This window comes from Protopterus annectens, chromosome 1.part1 (assembly GCF_019279795.1).
Source record: "Protopterus annectens isolate FY-2018-M chromosome 1.part1, PAN1.0, whole genome shotgun sequence".
Classification (NCBI taxonomy): Eukaryota; Metazoa; Chordata; order Ceratodontiformes; family Protopteridae; genus Protopterus; species Protopterus annectens.
The window spans coordinates 1693107542-1693125323 of record NC_056726.1 but is presented as its reverse complement, the minus strand read 5'-3'; the positions used below and the strand labels follow the sequence as shown (position 1 = coordinate 1693125323).

Below are 17782 nucleotides of genomic sequence, written 5' to 3'. Positions count from 1 at the left end.
CAATAGTTTCACTGTGTGTAGCTGAAAGAGAAGAACACAGGCAGTTTAAAGCCTAGTTATCAGAGAAAGGGAGGAAAATAAGCTTAAACTGTGAGAGGTGTAGAGGTTAAGAAAATATAGACAAATATACCATACCTTCTCCACTGTTCCCTGAGGTTATTTGGTAAGTTATTAAGAAACACCTTTGTAAGGATATCAGGGAGTGTTTGGAAAGTACAGGGCAGTGAGCAAATTTGCTAGCAGGTAAATGAGTATGTACTTTTAAGAAAGTAGAGTAGTTTAACCCAGATTTTTGTATGCTACAAAACACTTATGTCTTAAGCACTACTATTAATACTTGGCAGCTATTAATGTCTCACAGACATATATGGTATGGCACTAAATTCAGTCTGTTTTCTGAAATATGCACATAAAATATTTCTATAACAGTGCAAAACAAATAAACAGAGACATATAGACTCCTGTATTATGGATCATAATAGTCACTAGCCAGGGATAGCCACAAAAAAATATTACAGCTGTGTGCGGCTTAAAGTCTGGGTTAGGTTTTTATCCCATAGAACGTTAAGCAGCATGGACGTTAAGTGAACACCTTGTGCTTTGCATTGTGCTTTGCTTAATGTCCATCTGCACAATGGTCATTCATATTTACGTCTGCTTAGCACAGTATGGACATAAATGTGGTCAGACATTATGCGGAAGTATGTTAAGTGGTGCACAACTGTATATTGCTAAAAATGTCAGTATGTAGGTTGACAACAGTAGTAATTTTCAGAGATACAATATAAAGAGAGCAAGGGTAGACAATACTTGTCAGCTTAACAGAGGGGTGTAATTTCTCTGTGGACAAATTAATGAAGTCTCTCATATTACGTAGGAAGAAAATAATGCTTGCCTTATATATTCAATGCACAATAAAGAAAAAATATGTACAAAACTATTAAAATATATCAATATCACATCTGAAAGAAGCTAAGCCTGTCTGCATGGCTGGCAAAAAGCAGGTTACGTAAAAATAATATAGCACCTATCAAATATATTCAATGCACTTTAAATGAACAACAGCACCAGTAAAAACATGTGGTTCACCAGCACTTCATTACAAACAAGTAGAAGAAAAAAGTGTAAACTAACAGAATGTATAGCAAATACAGCAGACAATGTCCAAAGCATAGTTTGTTCTCAGGAAATGCTACTACATTTGTGCTAGCAGAAAAAAATACTGTTTTTATCAAATAATTCTGCATAATATAGCATATTGTCACAGTACTGAATATAACGGTGCTTCAAATTATCATCCTTCTATAATCATACAGTATGGTGAAAAAATCTGTAGCTTATGTTAATGTGTTCTATTGTCAACCTGTCATCTAAACATGAGGGATACTAATCTTAAGAAGTATACACCGTAAACACTGTCAAAGTATCTTATTAATGCCTGTCATTACCTTAATGATGTATGTGTGTGTGTGTGTGTGTGTGTGTGTGTGTGTGTGTGTGTGTGCATGTGTGCGTGTGTGCGTGTGTGTATGGTGTGTTGGGGGGCACTGGAGAAACTGTTATGCCTACACATGGTACCCCACTACACCTGTAGCTACACAAAGGATGCCATTTGATTTTTTTTTTTTTGTACTTGAAACTCAAGTAATTTGAGCCTTCCTTTTTTGATATCTTTAACCCCCGCCTCCTCCTCCTCCTCTGGTTAATTAGAGACTCACATCTAGATTTGTTCATGTACAGCTATTTTTATATGTGCCATATGTTTGCATCTACAACTAATGTATTTTACTTTACTAGGAATATAAATGTATGCAGGATTTAAGAAAAATACTTTCTGTTACTTGCATCTTTTATTTAAATAATTATTTGCCATTATTCAATGCCTTCTTTGTCCCATTGGGCTTATGCTCATCAGAGGCCTATACCAGCACTAGGCATACAGCAGAGAAAGAATTCTAGCTGAGATACCAGTTCCTTATACTATAATTAAAAACAAATCAAACAAAATATAAGAATGATTGGGAACAATAGCCTAATAGCATCATGCACTAAGCATGAGAATTTTCTTTCAGAACTGTTTGGTTATATAGTTATGAGGGCTGAAGGTGTAAGTTCCTCGTGAATTTGGTTATGCATTCCTGAAATCTTTTCATGTGGGATCATATTGCAAACAATGTGGCTGTGCACAAGTGACTTAACCGGATCATGGCCTCCCACTATCCTAGTAAGGAGGCATGGGTTCAAAACGGGCTTAGCCAGTTAGCACATTAATAACCGACAAATAAGTAAATATTTCAGAGACATTTTAAATGAAAAAGGAGGAACTAAGCTTGGTCAGGCAGAATGACAAGAGGTGCAGTCGGATTACAATGAACTAGTACAGGTAAATATATGGAGAATTGATTAATGTAATGCTGGTATTGACGCTTGCGCAGAAACTTTAATTCAGCAGAACTCACAAGTAAAAAATAGCCCAGTTCCAAAATATGTCCCATAGATGACTATTATTGACTTATGCCCTTGTTCACACGGTCTATCTTATCCACACTTAGACTCCATGAGATCAGCCCCCACCCCCATATTCAGGGCATTTCAGGACTCTGTTGCAGCATGTTAATGCTGTTGTTTTGGTCAGTTGTTTCTGTTATGCTCTACATTCCCCTTTCACAAGCAAACAGCTGTTGAATGTCCAAGGGTGGACACACAGTAGGGATGTGCTGGAATGCTGTTAATGCAGCAACCCAGCCAATGCTTCCCACCTATTCTCCTTAAAGACAATGCCCCTGTACATGTACCTGAATGCTTCCATGGATCAAATGTGAGGTGAGTACAAATGTATTCATAGGTTCATAGATTAGTACTAGGCTAACTGCCCTTGCGAGCCATTTTAAGCCTAGCCAATTATCCCTTGTGAGACTCAAACCCTGCACCTTGTGTTTGCAAGGCAAATACCTTAACCATTAGGCCACCCTCCCTCAGGATTGGCATGCCCAACCTTCCTTGCCAGTTCCTCAAACACCTGCACCACTAACTGAATGTGACTCACCTGAGCCTTAGTAGTGATTTAACCCTGAATACCATGGCACTGGCAAAAATATGTCAGTGTTGCTTTATAGACCCCAGTGACTGTAGAGAATTGTGGTACAAATGAACTATTTTTCTACTGCTTCTAATTCTTAGTGCGATGATAAGGGAGGGGGCTCAATGTAGAAAAAAATCTATTGATGTGGCAGAAGCTTAAGCGGCAATCCCACAATAAGGGTGTGATATATTAAATATTTTTATTTGTTTGTTTTATTTTTCTGTCTTTAATTTGGTATCATAATGTCTACCGTCTCTAAAAGTTCTACATACTATGAATTAGAATTCGGGCATTTGTAAATTGTGAAAACAAATCAGTAATTCACAAAGTACTGATCATGCAAAAGTACATTAATATAAATTAAAATAATGTGTGCATGCTAGAAGATTTATTTCTAAAAAAAATAATAATCTCCTGTGGAATTAGTCATGAATGTTAGTGTAAAATACAACTACTTGCACTGTGCATATTTATAGTTCCATGTTAATTTTTTATAGATGTTCTGTATTTTGCAATATTGCACTAAGCTTGTGTTTTTTTTTTTTATTTGTTTAGCACTTCTAATATAACAATCACAGGTGTTGGACAATATACAGTTAAGATGGCCTTGTTTAAAACCGCAGATTATACTTCACCATATCTAGAAAGTGACTCACCAATCCATTTGAAGGTTGAGGATTTCATGTATATTGGAGCATTCGTTACTGGCATTAGTGAAAAGTTTGCTTTGAAACTTGATGCCTGCTATGGAACACAAACAAACAATAGCAAAGATTCTATTAAATATTATTTTATCCAAAACAGGTATGTTTAATTTCTTTCTTAAACAGCATTTGTACTATTTAAATATGTAAACAGTACCTCGTGCCTTACAAATAAAAATGTAAAAAGTATGAATGGCAAAAATTCTACCCATGAACCAAATCACTAAACATGACAAGCATTTATTTAGCTTACAAGTAAAAATACTTGTAAGCTAGAAAAATGCTTGCCATGTTTAGTGATTTCAAGTACCCAACATTGCCTGTCTGGCTAAAAATGTAGCACTTTAAAATTCAACTTTAGAACTTGAGCATAAAGATGAAATACTGCCAACATAAAGAAGAAGCATACTAGTCCATAGCTATATCCAGCTCCAGAAATAAACAGTAGGAGATCAGGACTTTGTATTTGTATGAAAGGAATAGAACATATAGGAATATTACTGTTACAGGTAGTGAGAAGCTCTCATGCTGTGCACCTGTAGGTTAGTACTAGGCTAGCTGCAAATGGGGGGGCATTTTAAACTGAGTCAATTTCACTTCCAAAGGTGAGAATCAAATTCTGTACCTTGTGTCAATAAGCTAAGTACCTTAACCATTGTACCAACCCCAAACCTATGTTTGCCAAGCCATAGCATAACTAGGGTAGGGTGGCAGCTATCCTGGGTGTAATTTGTAAAAGAGAGTAAAATGTGAGTGCTAAGAACTGACTTTTTTTTGTTTGGCTTTGCTCTACGTGTTGATGGGAGGCCAGTACACAGAGGATGGGGGCACTCTTCCTTAAAACAGAGCAGAGGAGCACAGCATTGTTTTTTTTTTTTTTGTTCTGCATGAAAGAGTGGCAGAGATCATGTGGCTTAGTGTTGATGGGCACCAGAAAGAGCAGTAATAGGCTCCGTATGAGCCAACTATGAGTCTGTTACCCACCTATGTGGCATGGCATTGCCAATAACACCAGGGAAAATGGTAACTTGTCTTCTGTGTGAAACAGAAGGAAATAAGAACAAGGCTAACTTTCATTCCTCACAAACACATGGCAACTGACACTAGACTTGATGCATTATGGGATACAGTAATTCTTCAAATGACAATGTTATACATGTGTCTTAAAATGGCAATATGATAATACATGTTCACAGTATATACAGATTTATAGCAGCTGTATAACACTTATCACAGAAACTACATGCTAGACGATAACTGATTTATTTTTCTTGGTTTAATTTTTCATGGTGTTTAGGTCTTTTAATAAAGACATGTCATAATTAAAGTACATGAAATCAGTTTTGCCTCAGCTTTTGAAGTTTGCCAATAATACTCTTCTCAGCATTTGCAATGGACACAGAACTGCCCTTTCTTTAGCTCATATAGGGTTTATCTGTATTGGTAGCATATTAATTAGGCATGGAAATTATTTTTATCAGCCTAGTTCATTCTGCTACCACTTGAACTGTCTGGGAGTCCTTATGCTGTATTTCTGTAATTCTTTCTTATGTGATTTGACGTGTTTCCAGAGTTGTTGCATGCTTTTGGAAGCAATGCAGCCCTTGAATACTGTATTATTATGGTTCTATGATGTCTCATAGGAAATATGATCAACTGATTTTATTTTAGAAACAAGTTCCCGTTTCCCAAAATCACTGTAACCAAATTAATTATGTGACTAATACTGTCAGATACCTAATGATATGAGGATAAAGCAATATGAGTTAATAGTGCCATTTAGAAGAGAAATAGAGCAGAAATGATATTTAAATGTGGTTATAAAGTGCTTATTGATTGCAGTGACAAAGTTGCCAGTATGTGTGTGTATATAATGTTCTATGGCATCTGCACAGACCTGGAGAATATTCTGCTAGAAGAAAATTAAATGAAATTTATGCATATTGAATGTACAGTATATGATACTTTTAGTATGAGACACATCATTCGATAAAAATGAGCATATAGTATATCTGACCATTTAAATTACATGTAATTTGAAGATGTCACAAATGGAATACAAGAAGCAACTTTGAGACAGGTTTCAGGCTAGATTCTGATTTTATTTTGTGATGTGAATGGTCTGATACAAATAGATGACCCAGTGAAGTAGAATTCCAGTTGTCACCCTGTTATACACAGTGAGGAGTGAAAAATGACAAAATAAAGATGGAGAAGTTAATATGTGGCAGTGACTGCAATATTACTCTGGCTGTAATGTATAAAAACAAGGAAAGTGAGGCAAATGAAATAGTATTCTTACATTATTACAAGACAGATAATGATTAGATCTTTGTTTCACATGATATAGAGCATTATGATCAAGTCGCAGATCGTAACTAAAGACATGGATGCTGTAATGATCCCACCACTTCCAACCAATATGTGATGGTCCCACCACTGACAACCAATATTTGATGGTCCCCACACTGGCCAGTAATCAACGAGCCTGAATTATCATGACTGACACTGGAGAGGAATGTGCACTTGAAATACAAATAGATACACTCAGTATTTCCAGATGCTTACCTCTCTGCATCAAGCACAATTTCCACAAGAATGCACAGGACACTCAGCCTGGGGTCTAGGTGTCTCTATGTGTCTCCTTCCTGGTCCCCCGTAAGACTCCCCACTGGTACAGATGCAGAGTTAAGTCCTCAGCTGAGTGCTGAAGCCAAGTCCCCCACCACTATCTCTCTCTGTGAAACCAGTGCTTCGTGTCCCTGTCCTAGTAGCTGACACACACACACACACACACACACACACACACACACACACACACACACACACACACACACACACATACACATACACACACCTGGGAAAAGCTGGCACAGGTTTACTAGCTATCTAGTTATCACTGCCACTAGGCACTACAAAGCCAGCTACCTAAGGCACTTGCAAGGGTAGCCAATTATACTGAGTGAAATTAATATTAATACAAATAGTAGTTTGACCAATCGCAAGGCTTTCAGGAGTGGCCGGAGCTGTCACCAAATAAATATATGCACATACTCTAAAAACTTAAATATTTTCTAAAAGGATCAAACACAATGTAAAGTTTAAATATGTTTAATAATAAACAATAAAAGAACAAGAAAATACCAAATATCTATTCAGTCACAGAATGTAGTGAAAATAACACAGCTGGAAAGAGTCACACAGTTACAGAAAAACACTATTTCACTAATCTTACTATATTTTCCTGACTAATCTAAAGAGTACTAGTCCCTGATAACTTACTGGACCAAGGCAAGATGAAGTGGGTGAGTAGTCCCTCTTGTCAGATTTAAGGCAAAAAGCAAAATTCTTCTTCTTTCGGCTGCTCCCGTTAGGGGTCGCCAAAGCAGATCAACTGTTTCCGTTTCTTCCTGTCCTCTGCATTTTGCTCTGTCACACCAACCACCTGCATGTCCTCTCTCACCACATCCATAAACCTTATCTTAGGCCTCCCTCTTTTCCTGTTACTTGGCAGCTTCATCCTTAGCATATTTTTCCCAATATACTCTGCATCCCTCCTCAGCACATGTCCAAACCAATGTAATCTTGCCACTCTGGCTTTGTCTCCAAACCTTCCAACCTGGGCTGACCCTCTAATATACTTATTCCTAATTCTGTCCATCCTCATCACACCCAGTGCAAATCTTAACATCTTCAACTCTGCCACGTCAAGCTCTGACTCCTGCCTTTTTGTCAATGCCACTATCGCCAACCCATATAACATAGCTGATCTCACTACCCTCTTGTAGACCTTCCCTTTCACTCTTACTGGTACTCGTCTGTCACAAATCACCCCTGACACTCTTCTCCACCCACTCCATCCTGCCTTTACTCTCTTCTTCACCTCTCTTCCACACTCACCATTACTCTGAACTGTTGATCCCAAGTACTTAAACTCATCCACCTTTGCCACCTCTACTCCCTGCATCCTCACCATTCCTCTGTCTTCCCTCTCATTCACGCACATATATTCTGTCTTAGTCCTGCTGACCTTCATTCATCTTCTCTCTAGAGCATATCTGCACCTCTCCAGGGTCTCCTCCACCTGTTCCCTACTCTCACTACAGATCACAATGTCATCTGCAAACATCATAGTCCACGGGTACTCCTATCTGATCTCGTCTGTCAACCTGTCCATCACCATTGCAAATAAGAAAGCTCTCAGAGCTGATCCTTGATGTAATCCCACCTCCACCTTAAATGCATCCGTCACTCCCACCGCAGACCTCACTGCTGTCACACTACCCTTGTACATATCCTGTACCACTCTTACATACTTCTCTGACACTCCCGATTTCCTCATACAACACTACAACTCCTCTCTAGGCACCATGTCATATCCTTTCTCTAAATCCACAAAGACACAATGCAACTCCTTCTGACCTTCTCTGTACTTCTCCATCAACACTCTCAGAGCAAACATCATATCTGTAGTGTTCTTTCCTGGCATGAAACCATACTGCTGATCACTAATCATCACCTCCCTTCTTAACCTAGCTTCCACTACTCTTTCCCATAACTTCATGCTGTGACTGATCAGTTTAATCCCTCTGTAGTTACTACAGCTCTGCACATCACCCTTATTCTTAAAAATCGGTAACAAAACACTTTTTCTCCATTCCTCAGGCATCCTCTCACTTTCCAAGATTTCATTAAACAATCTAGTTAAAAACTCCACTGCCATTTCACCTAAACACCCCCATGCTTCCACAGGTATGTCATCTGGACCAACAGACTTTCCGTTCCCAATTTTATTTCAACCAACTCATGATGTCATAGCCATCAATACAAAAAGTTGTAATGAATTTGCTGCCCATCATTATCCATGACCACATATTGCATTGTTCATTAGTGGCTATTGTAGAAGTTACAGTTTTCTTAGGCAAAGTACTAAAACAGGTTACCCTGGGAATTTTTGAATGAGATCAAAGTAGACATTATGTATAAGAGACTACATGATTTTTATACCCCATTACTTGGTGCAACTTCTACAATAGCCCCTAATGAGCAATGTAATATGGGGGTCATGTAACATGATGGGCAGCAAATTCATTACAGCTTCTTGTATTGATGGCTATGACATCATGCATTGTTTGAAAAAAAATTGGGTCATTATAACTTCTATCAATAGACTCAACAATGTGATCAGTGATATACCCTTATGTGGTATATAGGAAAGACAGAACCCTTAAAAATATGTTGGAACAGAATAAAAATTCAAAGAGCGATAATGATAATAATAATAATAATAATAATAATAATAATAATAATAATAATAATAATAATAATACAAAAACAGGTATGAATATATGTGGTCATTATTCACAGTGCCCCATATTTTGGTTTCTTGTGCTGTCCTTATTAATGGAAAATAATTTTCGGCTAAATTGATATTTCAATTCTGATTCATCCCAAGTTACTTATATAGCTTGCTGTACACTCTGCTCTGCATTTTATGTGGGAATAATTACTAGAAAACTAAAGGAATGAGTGTATGAGCACATGTGGGATATAAGTAAATGTAATACTAATAATGCTTTATTTAGACATGTTAAAGGTTATCCAATGCATAATTTTAAATCTGTTATTACTGAACAGGTAGAGAGCGACTTTATGGGGGGGGTTATCACTAATGCACACTTAAATAAATGTGAACTAAAATGGCAATTGAGATTAAATGCCATGCAGTATCCTGTGCTCAATGAAGTCTGTTCAATAAATACATTGCTGAAATTAAAGTTTTCGGAAGTTACTTGATTAGTGTTATTCATTTAATTGATGTGACTTACTTATTGGTTGGATGATTATTACTTATTGGTTGGATGATTAAATGGGAATTGAGTCATTGTTTTTATTGGTTTGATTAGGCACATGACAATTTTTAATTTTGTATTTCTGCTGGTTGGTTGTTGAATTTTAACTTGTTCTGATGAATTTTCTGTAAATCTGAAATGAAAGTGATTAACATTAAACTATGTGCTAGATTATTAATTTCGGTGTAATGTATGTATTGGATTTATCCATTTGGCACCTTGGACTATTGTGGTTTAGATAGTGGTTTATTGTATCACACAGGATTTGTTTTACTAGCCTGTGGTTTCCTTTTCTGTATCCAGTGTGGTTTTAATTAATACACTGGTAGTGCCACAGGTGATCTTAAAAGCACAGGGTTTACTTAACAGTTCTTAAACACCCTTATAAGGGTTATTAAGGATAGTCCCATGATATAATAGCACTGAACCAGGATGTCATTTAACTGATATGTAAGTGTAATAATGGCTCTCCATTCACTACATTAAAATTATGCACAGAGGGTTTTATAGAAAGATTGCAAGAAAGTGTTAGTGGTTACAACATACTAAAAGGAATGCAAAATAAATTAAGAAAATGTGAACATTTAGGAAAAGGAATGATAAAAACAGGATAAATAATGATGATGTTGTTATGAATTATTAGGATGTAAGAAAGATAGAGACATCAAGGGTAATGTGAACATTTTCACAGGGATGCATATCATCAGTATAATAAAAAATGAAGTAGAAAAACGTTTTCTAGAAAATCTAAAGGATTATTTAAACTTTTTTAGAAGCAACTCAAAAGAAATCAAAACATGAAGCTCTAAGTATTAGTGATGACACTGTCTTCATCAAATTAGCTGAAAGTTTTAATGACTATCATAAAGTAAGAAAGGTGTTTTTTTCTGGGAGGGGGGGTGAGATTTGCTCCTGCCAGCCATCAAGCCTACCACCAATAAGACAGACACCATCTGTTCCTCAGTTCTGAGAATTTCACCAAGAGTAAGGGGGTCTATATTAGAACATAGAAGTTTCACGTCTTTGAATGTTCTAATATGGACACCTGGTAACCAAAAACCGGTAAGACCAAAAATTTAGAACATCGAATTTTTTCCTAGGGAAAATATTTGCTGTTCCAAAACACATACACACAACACAAACACACCAAACAAACAGCAATCCACACACATACACCTAAAATCTGGTATCTAAACCTACACTAAACTGTACATACACCACTATCTACCCAATTACCTTAACCCAAACCCTAACCCTAAGATCCGTCACTATCGCACACACACCTCACCCGTGCCCTAACCCTAACTCACCTATTCCACCCTAACCCTTACGTCCACACATTTTCACACTTACCTGACCCACGCCCTATCCCTAACTTACCTATCACACTCTAACCTTCACGTCCACACAATCGCACACTTACCTGAACCCGACCGTAACTTTCCACCGCAAAGCTGAAAATAATGAAGCAACAGGAAAGGACAACCAAATTCTTTCCCTAGGAAAGAATTTGGTTATCTAAAACTTTGCTATTTTCAGTTTTTGGTTTTTAGGTGTCGATATTAGAACATTCGAAGGAGTGAAACTTCGATGTTCTAATATAGACCTGAGTAAGGCAAGGCCTGTCCAGGAAGTGCCTTCATTCAGGCAGCCATGTGGGTTCTTTGGCTTTCATTGGCATCATAGCAATGAGAAAATTTGGATGACCAGTAATGACAGCAACTGAATGTTATAACTCCACCCTATGGGAGGGGGTGGCAAGACGTCTTTATCAGCAGAGATAATGTCCTGCCCATGTGGATGCATGTCCTCACACATATATAATGAAGGCTACCACAAAGTAGTTGTTTGGTGAACCTAGTTCTCAACCACCAGGATATTTATTTGCATCCCATCACATCCTTCAATCTTGCAAGATGATCTGTGTAACATACAGCAGGCTTCACAGTCTTCACCACCTCCCTCAGGATCATAAGATTATAGGATCAAAGGAAGTTATTATGCTAAAGGCCATAGGGCCCTTACAAGCCTAGCAAAGTTCATACCCTCATTTCCATGATCAGCATCTATTGCCCTTGTGCAGAGGGACATAGGTGGAACCACTGTGGTGAATTTACAGTCACCCACCCAGTCATCCAGAGTGCGTTTGAAGAGGTCCAGTGAGGTGCTCTGTTTGACATGAAGTGAGAGTCTGTTCCTAAGGTGTGATAACTTCTGGGTGACAAATATGTCCCTCCAGCAGATTTTATTAATGTCACATGCAAGGTTAAGGTCTTTAGAGTGAGTAACCCATGTACCATTTGACTTTCACATATGAAGTATTTCTAGTAAGACAGATTGCCTTATATGCAAGGCAGAGATCACCTCTGAGTAGTCTGCAATGAAACAGAATAAAATGACAGTGATTTCAGATGATACCCATAGGAGAGATGGTGAAGACCATAAATTTTCCTTGTGAGGAACATTTGTGGTTTCTCCACTTGCTGCAGGTTCTTAGAAAGGTACATACCAAAAGGGCATTGTACTCAATTATTGGCCTGATGAGGGAAGAGTACAGGGAGGTTATAACTTCTTTTTTTCTGAAAGCAATGCCCTTACTTATGAGATGAGCAATATAGAATGCCCTTCTTACCACTGTGGAGACATAGTGTTCAAAGGTAAGGTTGCTCTCAACCTGTGTGCCCAAGTCTCTCACCACTGACTGTGCATTTAAAGTATTGCTGTTGATGTGGTAGTTAGCAGGAACATCACCTTTCCTGAAAGGAATGATAATAAAATGTTTTGCATTGAGTTTAACGCTATGACGTTGGCACCAGTCATTTGTTTGTGTAAGGCCCTCTTGTAGGATGTTGACATCATTTGAAGATTCTATAACTGCTCTCACTTTGCAGTCTTCAGCAAACCTTGTCAGCCAGAGACATTAATTTTTGCTTGTACTTCGGAGAAATAGATTGCAAACAGTAGAGGTCCCAGGACTGATCCCAGTGGAACACCACTGGTGGCAGGTCTGCTATTAGCTGTGGATTCCCCTATTTTGACTATATGAGTTATATCAGTGAACCAGTTAGTGGCCCATCTAACGATATAAAGGTTGCTGCCTAGTTGGGTGAATTTGTCAATGATGCCTGAGTGGAGGATAGTATCAAATGCCTTAGCTAAGTCCAGTTAGGCTGTATGGACAGATGTTCCCTCATCCAGGACTTTAATGACTGTTTCAAAGAAGTCCACCAGGTTTAACAGGCATGATATTCCTTTGACAAATCCAAACTGAGTAGGGTCAAGTGTTTGGAGATTACCTATATCTTTGTTGATAAGGTCTATGATGACTCGCTCCATGGCCCTGCAAATAAGGCTAGTCAGGCTAATATGTCTATAGTTCCCGGGGTCAGTGGAAACACCACCTTTGTGCAAGGGAATAACGGTGGCTGTTTTCCATTCAGGTGATATGAAGCTGGTGCTTAGACTATGATTGAAAATAGTACCTAATGGTATCGTTAATTTATGTTGCAGCTTATGCAGGATGCAGCCTGGGATGTTATCAGGTCCCATAGATGCTGTGTTTTTGGCCTTAGAGATGGCATCTATGACCTGCTCTTTAGAGATACAAGGTAGGGGACAGGTGGTAGGGATGTCATGGGCTCACCTGCCCTCCACTGCCATTGTTGCCAAGCATCCAAGCCACTAACTTGTATCACCTAGGCCAAAGTTAGGGCTATCTCCCTTAACACCACTGCAGAATCAAACAATAAACAATGGTAGTGATGAAGGAATTTATTTTATTTTGTACTTGTTTCCTTTTTGATAACTGGGTGCACAGCTTCTTTTCAGAGAATATCGGAGATGGTGTTCATTCTGACTAGGGGAAATTTGACCATGATACTGGGAACTTCCCTACTCCTTTTTGGTAAGTCTAATTGGATCTTTTACATTGACATGAACTGCCAGCAATGTGGGCCATGGTTTAACACCTTATCTGAAGGATGGTACACTCAGGAATGTAGCGCCACCACTTTTGCGGTACAGCAGTGTCAAAAATTAAAGTACTTAAGTCAAGTAGTTGAGGTGGGAATGGAACCCCCAGCCTTCCTTCTGACCTTCTAGTGAGTGTACTACCTGTTGATACACTGAGACTGCTAAAGTTTAAAGACAAGGTAAGAAATACATATTAAATATGAATTTGACTATGTGCCAGAAAAAGTACCAAACATATGAAAAGATGCTATGGAGGGACATGTCAACCTAATTCCTGAGATAAGTGAGAAAAGAGTGGGACATGGCATTACTTCATTTTTGGCATTCCCTGCTTGTGTGGAGTCTCATGTGCTCTCCCTCTGTATATGCTGGGGTGGGGGGGGGGGGGTACTCTTGGCACTGCTGTTTCCTTTCACCTTCCAAAACATTGTCTTTTTTTCCAGCCTTTCTTGATTTTTCTTATGAAGGTTGCATTTACATCCTTGTCATTGAATGAAAATGTTCAAAATGGTCCAATTCACTTACCCAATTAACAAATTTCAAAACAAATGCAGAAACCATTGTAACAATCACTCACTATAAAGGAGTTGAAAGGGATATATGTCAGCTCTGGTATAAGAGAAAATAATTTGATGTGCAATAAGTGTGATGTATACTATTTGGAGATGTGCTGAAGCAATTAAAATTAATAATGTATATCAATATCAAGTAAAGGACTAGCTACTGGCATTGCATGCCATGATGTTCTATACATTCCGATGTATGTTTGTAACCTCTGGAGTTTGTATCTGGCAAGGCAACTTTGTTTTCAGCAATCTATCTAACAGGAACAGGCAAGCTCCAGGCAAGGTTCCAGAGAGCACCCCTACACTATCAGGTTATAACTCATGCCACACTTTTCGACCATGTAACCTGGACCAAAACACCAAAGGCAGAGGTGTGTCCATATTCATTAAGGATATCCACAACTCCAGGCTAGATGCTCACCATAATGCATCCAAGGTTATCCAAGTGCAACTGACTCTGGGCAAAACTGCATTCCAAATTGTAGCTTGCTACAGATCCCCCACCATGCCCCAGGATTCCCACTCCTCTTTTCATGATCTACTGGAAAATATTAGGGGTCAACCAAACACCCTAATAATGGGCAACTTCAACTAACCCCCAATTAATTAGGAAAAATTCTCATGTACCAACTTCTTTGCTCAACACTTTCTGGAATTCATAAACTCCAATGTCCTGGATCAACTTATCCACACCCCCACCAGGGGCAACAATATCCTAGACCTAGTCATTACCAACATGAGTGATTGGTGTTCCACACCTGAAGTCAACAACCTCATTGGTCCGATACGACCATAAGCTAATCACCCTTGATATCTGCATCCCACCCCCACCCCACATTAAGGAAACCATGGTAAAAAAATTCTCCAAAGCCAACTTTATGCTTCTTAAGACAGAAGTGGTGAACTTCATGACACCCATGCAGATGGACAATACAGTTACAACTGCTGAATCCTACACAAATGCACTCTATAAGCACTTATACAAGTGCATGGATCGTGCTATCCCAAACAGAACCAAGATGCTATCCTCCAAAAAAAGGAAGCCAATCTGGCAGTCCCCTGCTATAAACAAACTGTACAACAGAAGGAAGAAACTGTTGCAAAAGAGAGTAAAATCCCATGAGTGAAGGAGCTCCCTGATCAGCCTCAGTAAGAAGCTGAGATCCCTTATAAGATCCTCCAAAGCTAGCTACAAAAACAAAATCACCACTAATTCTAAGGATAACCACAAAGCATTCTATAGCTATGTCAAGAATCTCGATGGCAACACACAGATCTGCTTTGAGTTACAGCACAATAGCATGGAAATTACAGAACCAACTGAGAATGCAAACATCCTGGCAGATAGGTTCAGTGCTAACTTTACCCCCTCCCCACCCCCTAAAGGACCCATATCTATACAGGAAGAATGCAGAGTCCCTGTAATCACAACTATGCAGGTAAAAGCTGCACTCTCTAAAGCCAAAAACACAGCATCCATGGGACCAGACAACATCCCAGGCTGTGTTTTACATGAACTTCAGAACTAACTGGCTCCCCACCTAAGCACCATGTTCAATAATAGCCTCGCATCAGGCTTTGTGCCCACTGAATGGCGCAGAGCAACAGTTATCCCACTCCACAAAGGGGGAGCTACCACTAATCCCGGGAACTATCGCCCTACTAGCCTGACGAGCCTGGTCTGTAACGTCATGGAACGTATCATCATGGAACTCATAAACAAAGACCTTGGTAACCTCTAAACTCTGGATCCCACCCAGTTCAGGTTTGTGAAAGGCAGATCATGCCTTCTGTACCTGATTGACTTGTTTGAGACAGTCACCAAAGCCGTAGATGAGGGTAAGGTGGTTCACACAGCCTATCTTGACTTCGCCAAGGCTTTCAACATGATCCCCCATTCTGGAATTATAGCTAAACTCACTAAACTAGATATAAATCCCTACATCACAAGATGGGTTGCCAAATGGCTCACTGACAGAACCCACACAGGGTTCAGTCCTGGGACCTCTCCTGTTTGGTATCTACTTCTCTGAAGTACAGGCTAACACAGAAGGCCTCTGGCTAATGAAGTTCACAGATGACTGCAAACTAGGAACCATAGTCGTGTCCCCAAATAATGTGGACATGCTATAGAAGGGCCTCGCTTAGACAGATGCCTGGTGTCAGAGCCATGGCCTCAAGCTCAATGCCAAAAAGTGCAGTGTCATCCCCTTTGGTAAAAACTCTGTACCCATGGACTACCACAAAGGCAGCAATCTACTTAACACTGAATGTGTGATAAGAGACCTTAGGACCCAGGTGGACAGTAGTCTCTCCTTTGATAGTAACATCACCATGGTAGTCAGGTAATCCTTCTACATGGCACACTTCATCATAAAAGGGTTCTCATCCAAAAAAAAAGAGGTCATTGTTCCCCTCTACTCGACACTCATTAGACTCATTATAGAGTACAACACCCCTTTTTGAAATGCACCTCACAAGACATCTGCAGCAGCTGGAAAGGACACAGAAGTACCTCACAAAGAGGATTACTGGCCTCAAACACTGACCATCTCAAAAAACTCCAGCTTTACTCCATAGCATATCACCTACTCCGTGGTGATCTCTGCCTAACATATAAAGCTATGTCAAACCCACAGCTGCTGGACATGCTACACCTAAAGAAATCAAAATCCCTCCAAGCTGCACACTCTAAGGATCTAAACCTTATCACCACAATAAACAGGACATGCTGGAGGGATAGATTCCTGTCCCAGAGACTTCCCAAACTCTGGAACAGGCTACCCATCTATGTCAAGCAAAGTTCTTCATTAGCACTCTTCAAGAAAAATCTTAATGAGTGGATGGGAAATAGGAAATGCACCAAGGGGATCACTTCTGTGTCTCTGCTCGACAGTGGCACAAAGGGATAACTTTCTTGGGTGGTGTAAGCCAGGGAACCTTGTTGACTAGGCTTACATAGGCCCTTGGGCCGATAGCCTAGTACCTACCTATGAACCTATGAACCTATGCATACAATGATGGATGAATCTAACTTTTTATGGTGCTTTCAAATTATTTTGTGTGCTGAGTGATAAACTGATATAGAAAACATTTAGAAAAATAGGCTGATGAGATGAAATGCTAAACTGGATATGACCATGACTTAGGTGACCATTGTGCTATATTGTTATTTAGTCATTTATTCGAGTGTGACCTCAGGGAATGTAGCACACAAGGCCTGCCCATAAGCAACTACTTCTTTAAGATCTTGCAAATTCATATTACTTAGTTCAGTAAACTTCTCTAGCCATCTTGTCCTCTACTGCTCCTTTCCTCTTTTGCCTTCAGTCTTTCTCAGAATCATTGTCTTGTTCAAAAGTATCAGTTTTCTGGTGAAATAGCTTTACTTACAGTCCAGCTCTCACATCCCTATATTAGTAATTGGAAAACCATCAGATTCAATATTGTCTTATCTGTCTGCCTCATCCTATGTGTTATTGCATCCAATCTGATCCAAAACAAGCAGCTTAGGCTCTTTAGTTCTGAACCTCTGCCTCCTGTCCCATAATGCAGTGCCTTCCTTAAATCTTCTCAGATCACTTTTGCCACTACAGAAACTATCTC

The 17782-nt window shown here is 39.1% G+C and overlaps 1 protein-coding gene across 1 annotated transcript in view; it reads left to right on the top strand.

Moving 5' to 3' along the window:
• The window catches only part of LOC122811854 (uromodulin-like), a 166024-nt gene that overhangs the window by 95866 nt on the left and 52376 nt on the right, over positions 1-17782 (top strand). The window contains exon 6 of the mRNA XM_044083979.1: positions 3638-3886. Within this exon, the coding sequence (XP_043939914.1) occupies positions 3638-3886 (249 nt within the window). The remainder of the gene's footprint in view (positions 1-3637; positions 3887-17782) is intronic.